The sequence below is a fragment of the Fusarium oxysporum genome, chromosome 5 (assembly GCF_000149955.1).
Source record: "Fusarium oxysporum f. sp. lycopersici 4287 chromosome 5, whole genome shotgun sequence".
In the NCBI taxonomy this organism is placed as follows: domain Eukaryota; kingdom Fungi; phylum Ascomycota; class Sordariomycetes; order Hypocreales; family Nectriaceae; genus Fusarium; species Fusarium oxysporum.
In genome coordinates this window covers 4,305,518-4,323,111 of record NC_030990.1, presented here as the reverse complement: position 1 = coordinate 4,323,111, position 17,594 = coordinate 4,305,518, and the positions used below count along the sequence as shown (strand labels likewise).

The 17,594-nt window shown below is 50.2% G+C and overlaps 5 protein-coding genes across 5 annotated transcripts; 3 read left to right on the top strand and 2 right to left on the bottom strand.

The window, feature by feature from the left end:
- Positions 1-29: 29 nt before the first annotated feature.
- Positions 30-1,807, bottom strand: FOXG_02464 (uncharacterized protein; the record flags this gene model as incomplete). Its single annotated transcript, XM_018379911.1, has 3 exons — positions 30-909; positions 959-1,082; positions 1,129-1,807. 3 exons carry the CDS (start codon positions 1,805-1,807, stop codon positions 30-32), a joined length of 1,683 nt encoding a protein of 560 aa, XP_018236045.1.
- A 1,732-nt stretch (positions 1,808-3,539) lies between these two features.
- On the top strand, positions 3,540-5,228 carry FOXG_02463 (serine/threonine protein kinase RIO; the record flags this gene model as incomplete). Its single annotated transcript, XM_018379910.1, has 2 exons — positions 3,540-5,063; positions 5,121-5,228. 2 exons carry the CDS (start codon positions 3,540-3,542, stop codon positions 5,226-5,228), a joined length of 1,632 nt encoding a protein of 543 aa, XP_018236044.1.
- A 665-nt stretch (positions 5,229-5,893) lies between these two features.
- On the bottom strand, positions 5,894-8,541 carry FOXG_02462 (uncharacterized protein; the record flags this gene model as incomplete). The annotated part of the gene is made up of 8 exons (XM_018379909.1): positions 5,894-5,991; positions 6,055-6,173; positions 6,228-7,121; positions 7,170-7,421; positions 7,468-7,755; positions 7,822-8,062; positions 8,120-8,383; positions 8,442-8,541. The coding sequence occupies 8 exons, from the start codon at positions 8,539-8,541 to the stop codon at positions 5,894-5,896; spliced, it is 2,256 nt and encodes a 751-aa protein (XP_018236043.1).
- Positions 8,542-9,652: 1,111 nt separating this feature from the next.
- FOXG_02461 (uncharacterized protein) lies at positions 9,653-13,869 on the top strand (the record flags this gene model as incomplete). The annotated part of the gene is made up of 2 exons (XM_018379908.1): positions 9,653-11,663; positions 11,717-13,869. 2 exons carry the CDS (start codon positions 9,653-9,655, stop codon positions 13,867-13,869), a joined length of 4,164 nt encoding a protein of 1,387 aa, XP_018236042.1.
- A 1,259-nt stretch (positions 13,870-15,128) lies between these two features.
- On the top strand, positions 15,129-16,791 carry FOXG_02460 (uncharacterized protein; the record flags this gene model as incomplete). Its single annotated transcript, XM_018379907.1, has 2 exons — positions 15,129-16,424; positions 16,471-16,791. 2 exons carry the CDS (start codon positions 15,129-15,131, stop codon positions 16,789-16,791), a joined length of 1,617 nt encoding a protein of 538 aa, XP_018236041.1.
- Between the last annotated feature and the right edge of the window lie 803 nt (positions 16,792-17,594).

The following is a 17,594-nucleotide window of genomic DNA, read 5'->3' as shown; positions in this document are numbered from 1 at the left end:
GAAAGAACGGTGATTGAATGACAATAGCCTTATGACTTGATTGTGAGTTTGTTGGCGAATCCAACACGTTGACCCTTGAGATCGAAGACAACGAACTGCGCCTTGAGGAGGATGTCGCCCAGAATGGCGAATCCAATACCGTCGGAGCTCTGGATGCCACCGTAGCAGACAGTGTTGGTGAGACGACCGTAGTTGATGTAGTTTCCGGGGACTTTGCCTTGGTAGCTGCCGAAGCCAAAGTAGAAGCTGGGGAGCTTGGATGTGCAGGGGAATACCCAGACACCGTAGTCTTGGTCGATGTAAGCGCCCTTGACCTTTCTGTAGTAGAAGTTGGTCAAAACGCCGGGCAGAAGAAGAAGTGTGGTGCCAGTGTCGACGATGGCTGAATAGTTGTACTTGTGCCACGGTGCACCCGCAGCGATGCGGTAGCCCTCAATGTTGATCTGCCACCAAGGACTGCCCTTCTTGACCTTGGCGAACTGAATACTTCCGTAATACTCGCCCTGGTCGATGTAGCCAAAATTGTAGTTTCCAGCCTTGCCCTTCTGCAGATTGGCGGTAAAGACTGGAACTGCTAAGTTGTTCTGCACGTTCTGGAAGTAGGTGTTTTGAGGTGTAGGTCGGACAGTGTTCAGGCTTGACATGGCGAGACCCATGATGCCGTGCGAGAACTTGTCTGAGGCGATACCATCCGAGACTTCAGTAGCAGACTCAACGGCCTGCTTGTTGACATAGGTCTTTCCGACTTGGACCTTGTCGGTGTAGACAATGCCACTGGCGCCAGTGCCATCGCCGTATTTAATACTCCAAGTCTGACCGTTTAGTCGCTTAGAGGTCGTCGACTTGTCTGGCTTGTAGAGAATGTGACCAGCTTGGTCAGGTTGATATGTGTCTGTAGAAAACACCCAACTGCGACAATTAGCAATGCTCCTTTCTTGACCAAAGACAGGCAACTTACAGATCAGATGAGCCAGTATCAAAGTTCAGATATGTTTGTTGAGCTGGAGTACCAATCTTGACAGGAACTACATACTGTGAATCGTAGTACTGAGGCGGTGTTGCCGAAGCAGTACCCTTCATTCCTGGCGAGTGTTAGTCGTGTTCATTGACCCAAGTGGCGAGACTAACCAAGCTTGTTTTTGATGAGGTCAGCCTCATGTTGAGCAATCTTTTTGAGCTTCGGGGGTAAAGGCTTGCGATATTTGTTGTATGCCTGGATGAGGGCAATTTCGGCATGAGGCTTCTTGTAACGCGTGTTGGTGAGTTGGTCCATCTTGACCTTTTCTCCGCCAGCTCTAGGCTTGAGGTGAGCCGAGTCGGGATCATTCTCATGATCAATAGCTCGACCTCGAAGCGTCTTGCCAAGCTCCTCCTCTTCTTGTTCCTCGGGATCAATATCCCGCTCTTGCAGGCCTTTAACTCCTTCAACCTCTGGATCAACAGCGTTGGGCGAAAAAGGATTCTTGACCTCATAGATATCGCCACGTGCCTCTAAATGGTCGTTATCGGATACATCCCTGGGTTTTATGTCCCGGTCTTGTAAACCCTTCACACCTTCAACCTCAGGGTCAACAGCATTAGGTGAGAAGGGATTTTTGACCTCGTACACGTCGCCACGTGCCACGAGGGCTTGATCTCCTTTGGGGTCTGTTGCCCTTTTTTGCAGACCCTTTACTCCTTCAACTTCCGGATCAACAGCGTTGGGTGAGAATGGATTCTTCACCTCGTAGACATCGCCACGGATTTCATGAGGAATACCCGTACTACAGCCGGCGAGGAGGAGAAAGGAAACCGTGCTGAATTTCATCGTGAAAGATGGGTGGGTGAGAAACAGTTGTGATCGTTGGATAGAGATGTATTAAATAGACGGGGGGTCAGGCCTGATATTTCAAGACAATGGGAGCAGCAACGATCCATTGTATGAGGCGGGCTGAGTGTTCCGGATCGAGGGCAAAGGCCAATTTCCAGGCACTTCGAGATCCATAGCATGGCATTCTGGGCAAGCATGGAGCTAAGTGAAGCCATGCTGGAGAGCTTAATGTGGAATGTGGCCCATGAAGACGATGATTTTGGGTGGAATGTATCTGGATCGAGTATGGTATGGCCTGGCATCTGCATTCCGGGGCCTTGGGACTAGACATTTTAGACCCTAGAATGAATGCCACGAGTACGGCAGAGCAGCCATGACCGAAACATGGCCCAAACTGTCCGTTCTTGGTTCTTGGTTCCTGGTTCCTGCGTCTAATTTGTCCGCGTTTGTCGTAAAGGGTCCCATCTTGAAGTTGAAGGCGCCGCCCCAATTGTCAGGGTTTTGTGTGTGCGTGTCTATCGGCGAAGAATCTGCTTGAGGCTGACAGAAACGATGTCTCTGAGACCTTTTTTGGCATGGTGATCGACGGACCAGGTGAACAAGATGGGACGGGGATGATGAAAGTACCCTTGATAGATCATTAGATCTACAACAATGTCGTTGTTTCTGTCTTGGTCGAATTTGCTCAAACTCATGCCCAGTTCTGTACCTGCATCTTTCGTAAATCTGTCGTAAATGGCGCCTATGTCATAGTATGACAGCAAAATCTTCAGGTTCCTCTGGACGGAAATCTCTCATCCGGCCCGTATCCCAAGTTGTCGATTCCGTAGTTTGGTAAATAACCTCATCTTAGTGCTAACTAGAGATGTTCGTGGCTTGAGCTGTCGGAGAGCGGGAATGCACTGACTCGATATGGTGATGTTAGCGGTGGTGTTGAGGTTTGAAACGATGCTTGAGCCGTCTCTTGCGATTCTGGGGGAAATGCTCCGAAGAGAGTAAAGTGGCAGTCATTGGTCAATGCTCAACAAAGGCTCGGTCCCTTCCGCTTTGAGGCTCTTGACTTTTTAGTAGAGTTAGAGGTCCAATCAAGTCTCTCACACAAGTTTCTTCATTGAATTACTGTAAACAGATGCGTCGTTACGAGCTCTAATTTTACACCTAACAGTCATGTCTGAGCTTTTCTGCTTTGGGCCTAATAATTACTGATGTGACGATGCTCATAGTCATTTACTCTCGAGGTAATCGTGCTTCTCTCTTCACGATATTAGACTTGATGACAAAGGCAGTGGAGGCTCGATGTGAAGTCATCATCGATGGCTCATCTCATGACTCCTCCACTGAAAATTACCCCTCCATGACTCACCAAAATACAGCGGCATCTCCACTGACAGTCCCCTTGAAGAAGAAAACATCAGGCAGAAGGGAAATTAAGACTATCCAGATCATCAATATGAGTAAAAATGATTAATCTGCCTGGGCAGAAATTGAGAAAAACTAGGTGAATTTTTCTATATATATAATTCAATTACAGTTCTCAAATCTTCTGAGAATTATCTTAGAACGTTAGAGCGAACCCTGGTAGACACATCCACTGATAAGATAACGTTTTTTTGAACCCCGCGGTAACAAGGTTGCACAAAAATTCCACAACGCCTTCATCGAATTTGTTTTCGCCAACATAACCGACATATTTTGCAATCTCGCTAAATCCCATTGCAAATTATTCAACATGGATCCCGCGGCAGGACCTGCTGCTCCTCACGAGCCTCCCTACCAATACACAGCAAACCAGGGCTACGAACAGACAGAAGAAATACCCCGCGAACTACAGACCCAAAAAGACGACGGTGCTGTTCTCGAGCAAGAAGACGATAACGACTTTGACGATATTTTCGAGGAAGATTTCGACGATAATGAGTGGTCTGCTGATGCGGGCGATTTGACCAAGTCTTATAACCGTCAGCGCAATGCCGACGGCGCCGCCGCTCCTCGCTCGAATCAGCAGAAACCTACTGCGAACACCTTTGCCAGCGTCGACGACCAAGTATCCGCCCTCTCAAAGCACGCCGCCAAGCTTCGTCTTGACACTGTCAAACAAGATGTCGAGAAAGACAAGGACAAGGCCGACCGCGCCACCAGCGAACAAGTCCTCGACCAGCGCACCCGCATGATTCTTCTCCAGATGATCAACCGTGGCTTTGTTAGCGAAGTCCACGGTGCTATCAGTACCGGCAAAGAAGCCAACGTCTACGGCGCCGTCCTCCACGATGATCAAACCGGCGAAGCTACCCAAAGAGCTATCAAGGTCTACAAGACAGCCATTCTCAGCTTCAAGGACAGAGAGCGTTACATCACCGGTGAGCACCGTTTCAAGGGTGGCTTTGACAAGGGAAACAACAGAAAGATGGTTAAACTTTGGGCGGAGAAGGAATTCCGCAACTTGCGAAGGATCTACACAGCTGGTATTCCCTGCCCGGAGCCCATCAGCCTCAAGCTTCACGTTCTCGTCATGGGCTTCCTCGGCGACCGCAAGGGCTGGGCGTATCCTCGCCTCCGTGACGCTACTCTGACGGGCGACGATGTCGATCAGCAGTGGTATAAGCTTTATGTCCAGCTACTTGGCATCATGCGCCGAATTTATCAGGTCTGCCGTCTTGTCCACGCCGATCTGAGCGAGTACAACATTCTCTACCACAAGGAGAAGCTGTACATCATCGACGTCTCGCAAAGTGTGGAGCCTGATCACCCTCGCTCTCTTGAGTTCCTGCGCATGGATATTAAGAACGTGGGTGACTTTTTTAGGCGCAAGGGTGTTGATACGCTTGCTGACCGCGCTATCTTCAACTTCATCACTACCCCTGAGGGTCCTGTGGAGGAGCCAGAAATGGCCAAGGCGATCGAGACTCTGTACGAGACTCGCGCTGATACAAGTGAAGACCAGGCTGCTCAGATCGAGGTTGACAATGAGGTGTTCAGAAACCAGTACATTCCTCAGACATTAGAGCAGGTCTACGATATTGAGAAGGATGCTCAGAAGGTGACACAAGGTGAAGGTAACGACCTTGTCTACAGTAATCTACTGGCAGACCAGGTTATCGCTCCCAAGAAGGATGGTGAAGATGGCGAAGAGGAACAAGCTTCCACATCCGACTCTGATGAAGGGGCATCTCTCTCAGGCGACTCAAACGACGAGGCCAACTTCGAAAAGGGTCCTCCCCGCGGCCGTCGCTTCGAGGACAAGGATGAGAAGAAGGTTTGTATCTCAACACCCATTCTCCTCGAGGAACTTGACTGACCAATAACTCTCCAGGCCCATAAACAAGCCGTCAAGGAAGCTAAGCGCGAGAAGCGCAAGGAGAAGATGCCCAAGCACCTAAAGAAGAAGATCGTCGCCACCTCGTCCCGTCGCAAGAAATAGACCTGAACAGCTCAGTCTTGGCGATTCCTTATTCGCTTTCTCCCCATTCCGGGCAAGGGACCGTTGTGTCGAGACGCAGGGCCGTCGAGAAAGAAAAGCCCCTTTGCCCGAAGGAGGAATAACACGAAAAGCTTATATCAACCCTTTCCCCCCTCAGGTACTGCAATCGGATGATGAAGACATTGATTCGTCGCCCGGAGATGTCACCGCCGAGATGGTTTAGCATTCCCCCTCGGGGTCTGTGTAACCTCCGGTTCTTTTGGCTCCCGCGGCGATCTGAACGTTCCCCCTTTCCGTGGGTCCGTTTTGAACGATCAAAGAGAGCTCTGACGATTTGTATTTTTTCCGCCTCCCCCTTCCCCGTAACGGAACGGAAAGGGTTCACAGCTCCGGATGAGGCTTGGCTGACCTCGGTTTTTGGGGGGTCAAAGACGAGCACACCGGAAAAAAGAGTAACGACTTGAATATTATGTATGAAAAGCCCTGATTTTATCGCTCAGTTGTGTTTTTTACAACTCAAATAGAAAAAAGTCAAAATGTTAACCCTCCCCCTTTGACGCCATTACATGATAACGTACAATCTCAACCTGATCAAAATTTCTCAAATTTCACCTCCCCACAGGTTCATCACCCGGTAGATGATACTGTAACAGGATTGGTTATGTTCAAAAGTAAAACTGCTGCTGGGGCTGGCCTGGCGGTGGCTGGGCTAGGAAGTCAAAGTTCAACGAGTCCATTCCCGTGTTCCACGGGTCTGGCGATTCTGTGGCGAGTTAGTTTTCGGGGTTTGTCAAAACAGAAGTATGACAGATGGGAAGTGACATACCACCCCAGATAGATTCGTAGAGGTCCATGGGAGCCATGTATTGTGTAGGATCGACGTTCATGGCGTTCATGCTGTCGAGATTCAGGTTTCCGTTTGGCATCTGCTGACCGTACGCAAGACTAGACACACTTTTAGAAACGTTCAGTTCAGATGGAAGGGAAAAGAATACTGACCCTGGAAAGTCTTGGATTGAAGCTCCTCCGTTTTGCATCTCAGCCATAGCGAGCGCTGCGTCCTCCCTGGGGTCCGCGCTCTGGGAAACGTTGCGAAACATTGAATTGCCATTTCCGGGAAGTTGGCCTGGGTTTCCAAAAGGGTTAAGGGGCGTCCGGCTCCCGCTGCCGGCGGCAGAGGCGTCGCCTTCTTTCTTGAGATGTGACGGGACAATAGAGCCATGGTCGTAAATGTTCTTGAGGGCCGTGAGGGCGCGGTACAGAGGCCCGGAGAGTTCAATGTCCTTGTCGGTGGTCATGACATGCGGCTCAGGGGAGCTAACGTCCTTGGCAGCAGTGGCAGAGAGAGCAGCGATCAGATCCCCTTGTAACTGCCGAACCTCTGGATCTGTTTTTGTCTCACATAGTATGCCGAGGAGCAGAGCTGATGATAGGCCGTGATACGTGAAGGCCCAGCTTCGCGTTGGGATGGAGGAGAGCTGGTGCATGGCGAGGAACATCCTGACGGTTTCGGTTAGGTTGTCTTTGCAGCGATCTGCTAGCGTCTTTCGTTGCTCAGGTTCAAATTCGCTGTCTTTTCGGAGTGCCGGACGACATGCGACGGAGATGACAAATGATGTGTGGAGGCGGATTGCAAAGTGTTGCAGACGGTCGAGGGCTGTCTTGCAGATTTCTTTGTTTCGTAATTGTGGTGCGGTGCGGCTTCGAAGGGTCTCTACGGCTTCGCAGTCGTCGATGATTTGAGCGTATGAAGCACTCATCATGTCGTCGGGGTTTAGTCGACGAGAAATGATTTCCATGAGATGGTACATTGTTTCGAGGTATGAGTAGTTTCCGTTTGGTGTCGGCGCCATGACGGGGATCGGACAGCAGGGGAAGTTGGTCATTGGAGATCTGACAGCGTTAGAGGTGAGCCATCAACATGAGATACCCAATACTCACCTGTCAAAAGAAAGCGACGTCAAGGTGTCGTGCCATACAACGCTCCACCATAATCTTCTTCGCACCATTTCTTTCGATTGGGTGTTTGGCGGTGTACAATCGCGGCTTTCGTTACGCAGTGTTCGGTGTAGACCGAGCGACTGGGCAAGACGACAGGTCAATCCCATCAGCGCCCATGATGCTTCAGCCTTCATGTCATTCAGAAGAACGAAACACGTTAGAAGAAGAGCTTGGATGGAGTCAAAAGAGGGTCTGCGATGTGTCAGTCCAAGTTGTCAAAGTTGGCAGGCTGCATTACCGAAGAAGAAAGTTGCCCAATCGGAGGAAGTGAAATGATATCTGAATAAAGCGCTGAGAGTCTCGGGTGCGAATATGGTATGGCGATTCGTGGTACTGTGATCCGACGGCTAGTACGGCGAAGAGTATTGCTAGCCATGATGCTGTGACGGGTTTGGTGGACTTGATGCCGTTTGTCGCATTTCGTGAACGATCTTCCAGGTAAGTCATGAGCTTGGCCTCGAGGTCATCAATGTCCATAACGAATCCCCAAAACGGCTGAGGTATTTCCTTGTATGTGCGAAACAGCCTGAATGGCTCGTCAGCTTACGATCTCGCCACAGCAATTGAGCAGAGGGCAAAGGCGAATACTCACTTCATAACCTCGCGGTCGGAAGGTAATTCGGTGGATATATCCTGTGTCAATTTCTGAAGGTGATGCGACGACATCAGCGGGAAAGGCGCTGATGTGTCCAAGCCGAGAATGGACCTCATGTCTTGTCGAATGTCAAGACCTTCGCCTTTGTGAACTGGTGAGGACTGCTCGCGCAGTAGTGCTGGAATACTGTTCTGCCCAAGGTAGCGGTCTGCTGCAACTTCAGGTTCATCGATGCTTGCTGTGTTGTTTATTAGTCGTATGAACAGTGGCATGACCCGGATGTTCGGACACTCACCAAGGGTGCGCGGCCAACTGTCCTGTCGCTCAACCTTGCGCACTCCTTCGTCGCGAGGAGCCTCTGAGAATGAAAGTGTCCTCTTGCGATTGGCGATGCCTTGACTTGCTTCTGAAGGTGCACCAGAGCCTGATGGCTTTGAGGTTGATGAGCGGTTGGGCTTATAGGAACATAGTCTTGGGTGTTCTCTCTTGACGCAGTTTTCACAAGGTTGTTTATTGTCGCACTTGACTTTTCTCTGGCGGCAAGGCCAACATGCAGTACCTAACGTGATGATGAGCTATCGATTTCCCCAATTGAGGTTATTCACAACATCTCTTACCGTAGCGAACCTTGCGATGGGAATGTATGATTCGATTGGCCTCCTCTGGGGTCAGGTCATCAATGGCTACCCGCTCATCTGGGCTAGGGTTCTCAGCCATGGTGAATCGGGGATATGGGCTCAGAGACGAGCCGTGGAGCCAAACAAAGGTCGCGATAGCAATTGCGATGTGATGTTATGATTGCAGATGAGGGTTTACGAATGCCGAACTCCGAGAGTCTCCCATGCGATAGCGATAAGAGAGCGGGCGAAGGAGGGGAAGATTGCGGTGCTGACGAGCGGGGCCGGTTCGGCTTTCGAATTGGTTTTAGTTAGGATCGGGATGGTATTAATAAGGTAACAAAGAAGGGGAAGAATGTACTTGGCGGCTGATCTTTTGACCTTTCGATTCTCTGCCTCTGGTCTCTATGGTTGGCTGCTGGATGGGCACGAGACCGGTATGAGAACCGACATCCCGAAGCCACCGGTCGGATAAACTGAGGCCGAATCCGCGAGGCAAGCCACAGCCAGTCATCGCATGATGTCGCCTCTAGGGTAAAGAGACAAGAGAACACGATTGAATAGTCAGTTGTCTATCATGATCAGCTTCATTTTCACAATTATCAACAGTTCCTATTAGCGCCCAGTCAATACAACTTCAGTCTACCATGAATCGCTCTTCCTCTCGTCCTTTTTTGTTGTCCTGTCTTTCTTTTTCTTTTGCGTGGAGGCCTACCATTCACTGCCTGTCGCATGTCCCTTAACTTTTCTCCGAGAACTGCGCTCGCCCATGCTGCCCTGTCCAATCACCATATTTTTTGTGATAACCAATTTGTTCTTGCATGATCCAGCATTGGACTCAATTTGGTTCACGAGGCTGTGTATTAATTTACTGATTAGAGCTCCTTTGTTGCAACGAACGACCACCGTCTTTCAGGACCAGAACTACCGTTGCAGCCGTTTGAACACTTTCGACAACGAGCCCAAGAGCTCAAACGTTTATGAAGTATTCCGTTTGTTAAGGGACACTTCAATCAAAATTGTACGGCCTGCAGCTCTGGCGGGCTGAGCCTCTGCACAGCGCAAGCTGAGAGCGGTCTCCCGTATCAGTTGTTGCACGCTAATTTTAACTGACTCTAGGCTCTCATGATCGCTCCCTATTCCTCACTCACTCATTTGACCGTTTCAACCCGTTTTGCATCTCTCATTCTTGGGTTCTGGCACCGGTCGTCATGGCTAGTCAGCTCTCGTCCAGGAAAGGAGAGCCAGCCAAAGACGAACTCGATCGCACAGTTCGCTCACTCAGCACTGATTTTCAGCTTCAGCTTCACATCCCTGACATAACTCTGTCGCCCAGTAAGCGCCGGCAACAGCATCGCAATGGAGACCAAGAGCGAAGCGAACACATCTACTTATGCGCATATCGACTCAAGTTCCAGGATCCCAACCGTCTCGCGATATGTCTGACTCGCTTCCGTGAGCAGGCAGACGAGCATCTCAAGAATTGGATCCGGAAGCCCCGCGCTGACCCTGATACGGCCCCGAGCAAGTCCTTTGGCCCACACCATCCACATGCCCGCTTGACTTCAGAGGAGCGGGCTGAGCTACAGAACTTTCTGCTGCAGTTGCTCAAAGACGACAATATTGCAAATCGCCAGCGTTCCAAGTACTCGAAGCGCAAGTCTGATGAATTCCCTGATCCTAGCTCAAAGAAATCTAGAAAATCTTTCGAGGGTTCTCCTGCGTGTGAAAGCATTGACAGTATCCCAGTTCGCTCTAGAGCGGTGGCCTCCAGTAGCCGTCTATCAACGGGACGGCCCGCTAGAGGCGCAGGTACATCGTCCTTCACCAATGGCATAGTCAATTCCGCCACCACATCATTTGCCAGCACTCAGCCATTGTCGTTTGGCATAAGGTCATTTAATTTTAGTAAAGTTTCACTGGCTCCAACTGTTTCCACAAATGACTATGCGCCGAGTACCCAGGCAACTACAGTGACAAACACCTCGTTCAAAAGATCTCAGCATCCGTTTCAGAGCACTCAACCTTCGTTCAGTAGCAATGCGACATCATCGAAAGACATTCAGGTTCCTTTCTCTCAAAGCATTCGGAGATTTGCGTACGAGCCGCCAAGCGAGGAAAATCGCAATGACATTGATCCGCCGAAACCGCCTTCATTTCGAAGGTATGGGGATCGAACGCCCCCAGAGCCTGTCATCGATCTCACTGATGATGATAAGCCCGTGGAAGAGCCAAGGCTTCCAGTTCTATCAATGCCTCAGCCGATCCGAAGTCAAGTTGACTTGAAGAGAGCAGGCATAGTTCGATCCAGCAGTCCCGCGACAGCCTACTCAAGCCTGCCAGAAATGAATGAGTTCGATACAATGCTTCTCGATGCTCCGATCTTTGATCCAGAACCGCCTGAATGTCCGCTGACAGATCGTCTTCGGAACATCTGGCCAAAGTTCCCCATTCCCGGTTTGAATCAGGCGCCTCTCATTATCCTGTGGGAGCTTACCCGTGCCGCGCTTCATTGTCGCGTGGATCTATCTACATGGGATCTCGAATATCAGCCTAATGATAGTTGGCATGATCAGACCAATTTCCGAGGCCAGCTCTTCAGACATCGACTATTTGTGGGACAGGGCTTGCCTGCAGCTTGCGATCGCGCCGTCTGGGATGCTGCATTTGGATCGTTCGCCTCACAAGACAAAGTCGTCGTCCTTGCTGCAGAATTTGTCTGTAATGCAGAAGATACTGGGCAACTATATCAGCTAAAGCTTCAGCCTCCGCGTCTTGAACTCGGGCATCGGCTGGCTCGCCGCTTTGGTGCAGATCGCTTCCTGGAAGTTATTATGCCCTCACCCACTTCTAGAGATGTTCCCGATGTAATCAAGCAAGATCCGCAAGGTGCAAATAAGGTCATCAAATGGTTGACTGAAAGCTTTCATTACTTTGTCGGTCGATCATGGGCAGCTTTCTACACTCGCGAGGCCAATAAGTCCATCAAAGACCCACGCCCTCCTCACAAGTCACTGACGATCATGCAAGAGCGCGTGTATTTCTTCGCAACCGACGGTATCAATTTTCGGGTTCCCATGAGTCAGTTTCCTCCTTTAGAAGAAGCGATGTCTCTGGGACACCGTACAAAGATGAGGCGGTGTGATCTCTTGAACTGGGCTATCAACATTGAGCAGAACTCGTCACAACCGGTGCCCAAGCTATTTTCACGACTTGCTCTCAGTCAGTTGTTTGACCGACCGTTTTCCGTACTCTTAGCTAATATCCCAGTCCAGGCCTCAGCAAGACTGTCCCCACCATCGTCATTGAACCTCACCAATTTCGACATCGCGACACTATGTTAGGCTTCCACAAGTACATGAGCAACAAAGAGAAGAAGGAGCAAAAGGATATGGGTGACGGTATCGGTCGAGTGTCTCGAAACCTAGCGCGCAGAATAGCGACTCACATGGGACTCTTGGAAACGCCGTGTGCGTTCCAGGCTCGTATCGGAAGTGCAAAAGGGATGTGGATCGTCGACGTCGAGGATGATGGATTGGACAATGACGATTGGATCGAAACATATCCCTCACAACGAAAATGGAATTGCGACTTCGAAGACGTCCATCACCGGACATTTGAGGTACGCGAGTGGTCCAGAGAGCTACGGTCAGCTGCTCTCAACACACAGTTCATCCCGGTTCTTGAGGCCCAGGCGCCGGTGCCTCAGGACATGCGCAATGTCATCGCCCGTCACCTCGCGAATGGCCTTCAAGAAGAGATTGGGGGTCAACTTGCCGCTATGACCCATCCGACCAATCTTCGTGGGTTTACACATCGCGGCTTTGACCGAGCGACATTGGGTAACGTCCCATTCGTGGGCGCCCTGCCAGAGCGAGAAGAAGACATTATCTCATACATGCTCGACGCTGGCTTCGACGCGACTAAGTGTCGGTTTCTGCGAGATATGGTGTGGAACAACCAGAAGCGACAGGCCGACCAGCTCAAGGCGAAGATGAACATCAAAATCCCTCGGTCGACATACGCATTCATGACGGTCGACTTCACTGGCACACTAGAAGAGGGCGAGGTACAGCTTGCATTTTCCTCAAAATTCCAAGCAGACGGCGAATCAGACACGTTACTCGATGGGATCGACATCCTGGTAGCTCGAGCTCCCGCTCACTTTGTCAGTGACATACAGAAAGTCAAAGCTGTATTCCGACCGAACCTGAAAAGACTCAAAGATGTTATTGTCTTCTCGTCAAAGGGCAAATCTCCGCTGGCCGATATGCTCTCTGGCGGCGACTACGACGGCGACTTGGCTTGGATCTGCTGGGACCCTGATGTTGTCAACAACTTCAACAACGCGCCAAAGCCAGTCGAGCCGGATCTTGTCGGACAGGGATATCTCAGGAAGTGCAACCCAAGCTTCGAGTCCATCTTGGACGCGGCCACTGATGTCGATAGTGCATGCGCAGACTTTCTTTGTACAGCGATCTCGTTCAACATGCAACCTGGGTATTTAGGCATAGCGACCAAGTTCAAAGAAAAACTGTGTTATCTAGAAAGAGGTGTCAACAGCGAACGAGCTGTTGCGTTGAGCACCTTGGTCGCTCTCCTGGTTGACCAAGCGAAACAAGGACTGTTATTCACTCGTGAAGACTACGACCGGCTGAAGCGCGACATGCAAATGAAAGGCAAGGACCCAGAATATGAGAACGAGAGGAGCTCTAGACGTAACTACGTCAACAGGGATGGTTCCATCCATATTCTGGACGAGCTTAAGTTTATAGTAGCTGAGGACACAATCGCAGACGCATTGAAGAAGTTCTCTGCTGCTCTTTTTGGAAAAGACGTCCCCGTACAAGCATGGGACAAGGACCTGGCCCGTCTTTGGGACGACTTCGAAAGCCAGAAGAACGAGTCGAGGATCATTGGCAGACTCATGACTGCCCTCCGCGCACAGGTTTCCGATATCATGGAAGAGTGGAAGAAGACAATGGCCGGCGGTAAAAGCGATCCCTCGAACAGCGATTTTAGCGTCAAAGTCCGGGAACTGCACCAGAAGTGGTCTTCATTTCAACCACCGCCCGAACTCCTAACCTCGAGGCAAGTCAAGCCCCTCCTCGACAAATGGAACAGCGACGCCTCCCTAAGCAAATGGGAGCTCCTCAAAGCATCCACCATGTTTAAACTGGGCTACGAAAAGTCGTACAAAATGGTCTGGCGTCTCTCAGGCAAACAGCTCGCATGGATGAAGGCCATGATGCCGGACGGAGGCGCGGTCGCAGTCAAGATTGAGATGTGGAGTATTCTCAGGCCTGATAACAAGCGCATTGCTGCGCTTAATGCGCGGAGGCAGATTGGGCATGATAATGAGAGTCTGGCGGCGCTGGAGGAGGTTACGGAGTATGATGAGACGGGGATGCAGATTGACGATGCTTAGAGGCGCATTGGATCGGATACTTCGACGTTCTCGAATACGGGGTCTTCGAGGAGCTGGAGCTCTTGAAGTTGGATTGAGGGTTTGGGAGGGAGAGGTTGAGACTGGAGGACATTGAGAACGCAGGGGGCGTTGGATATGCAATGATAGCTTGGGCATCCTTCAGTTGGTCATGGGGGTGATCCAACGCAATCGAGGGTTTGTTTGTATTTGTGGAATCGAGTGATACCCTGGCGTTGTAATTAGTACACTACGTTCTATTCAAGAAAGACAGAAGAGCTAATCAGGCAGTCTTCACGAGGAAGCATCTAGCGGCCGTGCTGTGAGTTGTCTTAGGTAGCCTGTAATGTGTGATGGTGGGCGTGATGTCTAAGATCCAGGAACAAGGAATAAAGGCCAAAGCGCTGCAGGCTGCAGGCACTACCGAAGATGGAACTGCAAAGTCATCCTTCGAAATTCCCCGTCCTTTATTCCCATCGCGTTATTGATACGAGAACAGCTATCAACCAGGGTTTCAATCAGCTAACACCAAGCACTGGAATGTTCTCTGTCTCCGTCGTGACGACCTGTTATGAATTCAACATTGGCGAGCTGCAGTCATTACACAGCACAGTTTCCTTGTGTATCCAAATGAAACAAACAAATGCAAACAAACAAACAAACAAACACTCTTTGATGAAAGCCGCTCGGACGTCCCTTAAGCATAACGGAAATTCCCAAATTCACCAGATTAGGTTGGCTAGGTTGGCGCTCGGCAGGTCGGCATTTGGACAAGCCACTAGCGGCTCTTGGTCTTCAGCTCTCCAGGGCCCAGTAGCTACAGGGAGCTTTCCGCTGGCCAGAAATTTGATTGGTCCAACAGGGAGATCTAAACCGTTCTGCGTTACAGCTCTGGCGCCTCAATGAGGTCATTGAGTTTGGGCCAAGCTCGTTGTGTGATGTCTTTGATTCTTAGGCAATCTTGGAGGGCCCCGCTTGGACTAGACTGGGTTTTGTGAGATCATGATGTTTTTTGGGTGCCCTCCCTTTTTGAGTTTATGTTTGCTCTTGACTTCTTCATCATCAGAATTGATTGAATCCATTACTCGTGATTGAATCAATCAAGCGCAATTGTTTTCGTATCGCGACTCGGTACTTGGTATCCCTGCGCTGATCACGACTCCATCGCGATTAAGAAACATCCTCCACTGAATCGCGGCGACAAGTAATTCGTCAAAGAGACTACCAATTTATCAAAAGTATTCTCGTCACCAGAACCGACCATGGGCGAAGCCGACAATTACTACAATCCGAATCAACAGCCGCCGTACGGCTACTCCAACGGCGGCGGCGGTTACCAACAACAATACCAACCTCAACCTCCCCCCGCAACGCACCAGCAACAGTACCAACCGCCTCCCCAGCAGCCCTACCAACAAGCTCCCCCTCAGAATGGCAATGGCTACATGCCCGCCCAAGGCTACGGCGGCAACGAGAAGGCCTCGTTCGAAGAGCAGTTCAATATCCCCAAGCCAAAGTGGAATGATCTCTGGGCTGGTATCCTCTTTATTCTCTTCATGGCCGGCTACGTTGTTGTCTCTGGTATTGCGCTGCAGGGATACGCTGCGAATAAGGGAAATGCTGGGTCGGGAATCTACGGTAATCGGAATGACTTTTCGCTGAACACTAGTACCGTTATTTTGTTTATGTTTGTGCTCGCTGTTGCGTTTGTCCTCTCGTATGCGTATGTTTGGATGGCGAGGTTGTTTCCGAAGCAGTTCATTTGGGTCACTGGTATTCTTAATATCTGCTGGGCGCTTGGAACTGCTATCTTTTACCTCTGGCGCAGATACTGGTCTGCTGGAATTGTGTTCCTCATCTTCGGACTTTTCCTGGCTTTTTGTTTTTGGACATGGATTTCGCGAATTCCCTTCTCAGCGCTGATGCTTCGAACTACTATCGACGTTAGCAAGAAGTATGGCCATGTCTACCTTACCAGTCTGATTGGAGGCATTATCGCCACGGCTATGTCTGCTTGGTTCTCCATCACTCTTGTCGCAATCTACATCAAGTACCAGCCTGCGAACGATAACCCCTCTTGCGCCGATGGCGGCTGCAGTTCAGGCAAGGTCATCGGTCTTATCGTCTTCATCACGTTTGCCATGTACTGGTTCTCCGAGTGGCTCAAGAACACCATCCACACCACGATTGCTGGTGTCTACGGCTCTTGGTACTTCAACCCTCACAACTTCCCCAAGGACGCCACTCGTGCTTCCGCCAAGCGAGCCTTGACATACAGTTTCGGTTCCATTGCTCTTGGTAGCTTGCTGGTCGCCATTATCCAATTCGTTCGTCAAATTTGCACCGCTGCTCGCAACCAGGAGGCCGCTGATGGCAGTATGTTGGGATACGCTCTGTTCTGTTGCATTGGCTGCCTTCTTGGTATTTTGGAGTGGGCTGTTGAGTTCATCAACAAATATGCTTTCTGCCACATTGCGCTCTACGGCAAGGCTTACTTTGCGGCTGCCAAGGATACATGGAAGATGATCAAGGACCGTGGAATTGACGCTCTGATCAACGTAAGTACAATCGACCTCTCGTCAAGTGCACGGCTAACTTGTGCAGGACTGCCTCATCGGACCCGTTCTTTCGTTCGGCGGCCTCTTCATCGCATACGCTTGCGGTCTCCTGGCCTATCTCTACCTCTACTTCACCGACCCCCCTTACAACAGTGACGGTCAATACACAGCAGTCGTCATGGCGTTCTCGTTCCTCATCGGATTCCAGATCGCCAACGTCTTTACGACCCCGATTTCGAGCGGTGTCGAGACCATCTTTGTTGCTGCCGGTTGGGATCCTCAGGTCATGTGGCGCGACCACCCTGAGCTTTACCAGGAGATGTGCAGAGTGTATCCCAAGGTTCAGCAGGTCATTCGTGACCGATAAGCTAGTCATGCATGTTGATATCATCATAACTTTACCCTGAGTAAGCCGAAGCGGACTACTGCTCTGGCTGAAATGGCGAATACGTATGATGAATGATAGCATAAATAGCCAAAGCTTAGCCCTGAGGACTGGGGTGCTCTTACGATTGACTGATTGGCTAGCTGCTTGTCTTTGAATGATACCATAGAAGGATACTGGAGGATTCATTGTGTATTGCGCATGATGAAAACTGTCTTTTGTTTCGTGCCACTGTTTTGCACCACGGAGAATATTTAATGCTACGGAATAATGAATAATTACCCTTTCTTCACCTTGAATGCTGCCACTGGTTCTTTGAATCTACAGGTGATATTGAGCGGCAGCAATCTGCAAGAGCGTAGCTGAAGTGTTTGCATAAAGTGTATGCAGGTTATCAAGCTGACTTGAGCTACCCATAAGACTGTGGTTGGCCTCCAGGGCCAGACCTAAAGAGCAAGCAATGACGAGTTCCAGCGACTCGAAGCGCAATTTGGAAGCTATCAGTTACTCAAAGCATTTTTGAAGTACAACCCAAGATCAGAGAGTTTCCGAGTTGTTTTCGCAAGTTGGCTTGGGTGATCGGTCACAGCTTGGCCACAAATCAAGTGGTGTGAGTCTACAGCTCCAACATCAACACCAACTGTGCCGCACACTCTCGCTCTTTGCATGAGGTCCTTTTGGATCTCACATCAAACAACCAACAATAAATGCCAAGAATAAACCACCAAGCATGGGGCCTATCGGACCTGCGCCCGTAACGACACGAGGGAATAAGTCAGTTCATG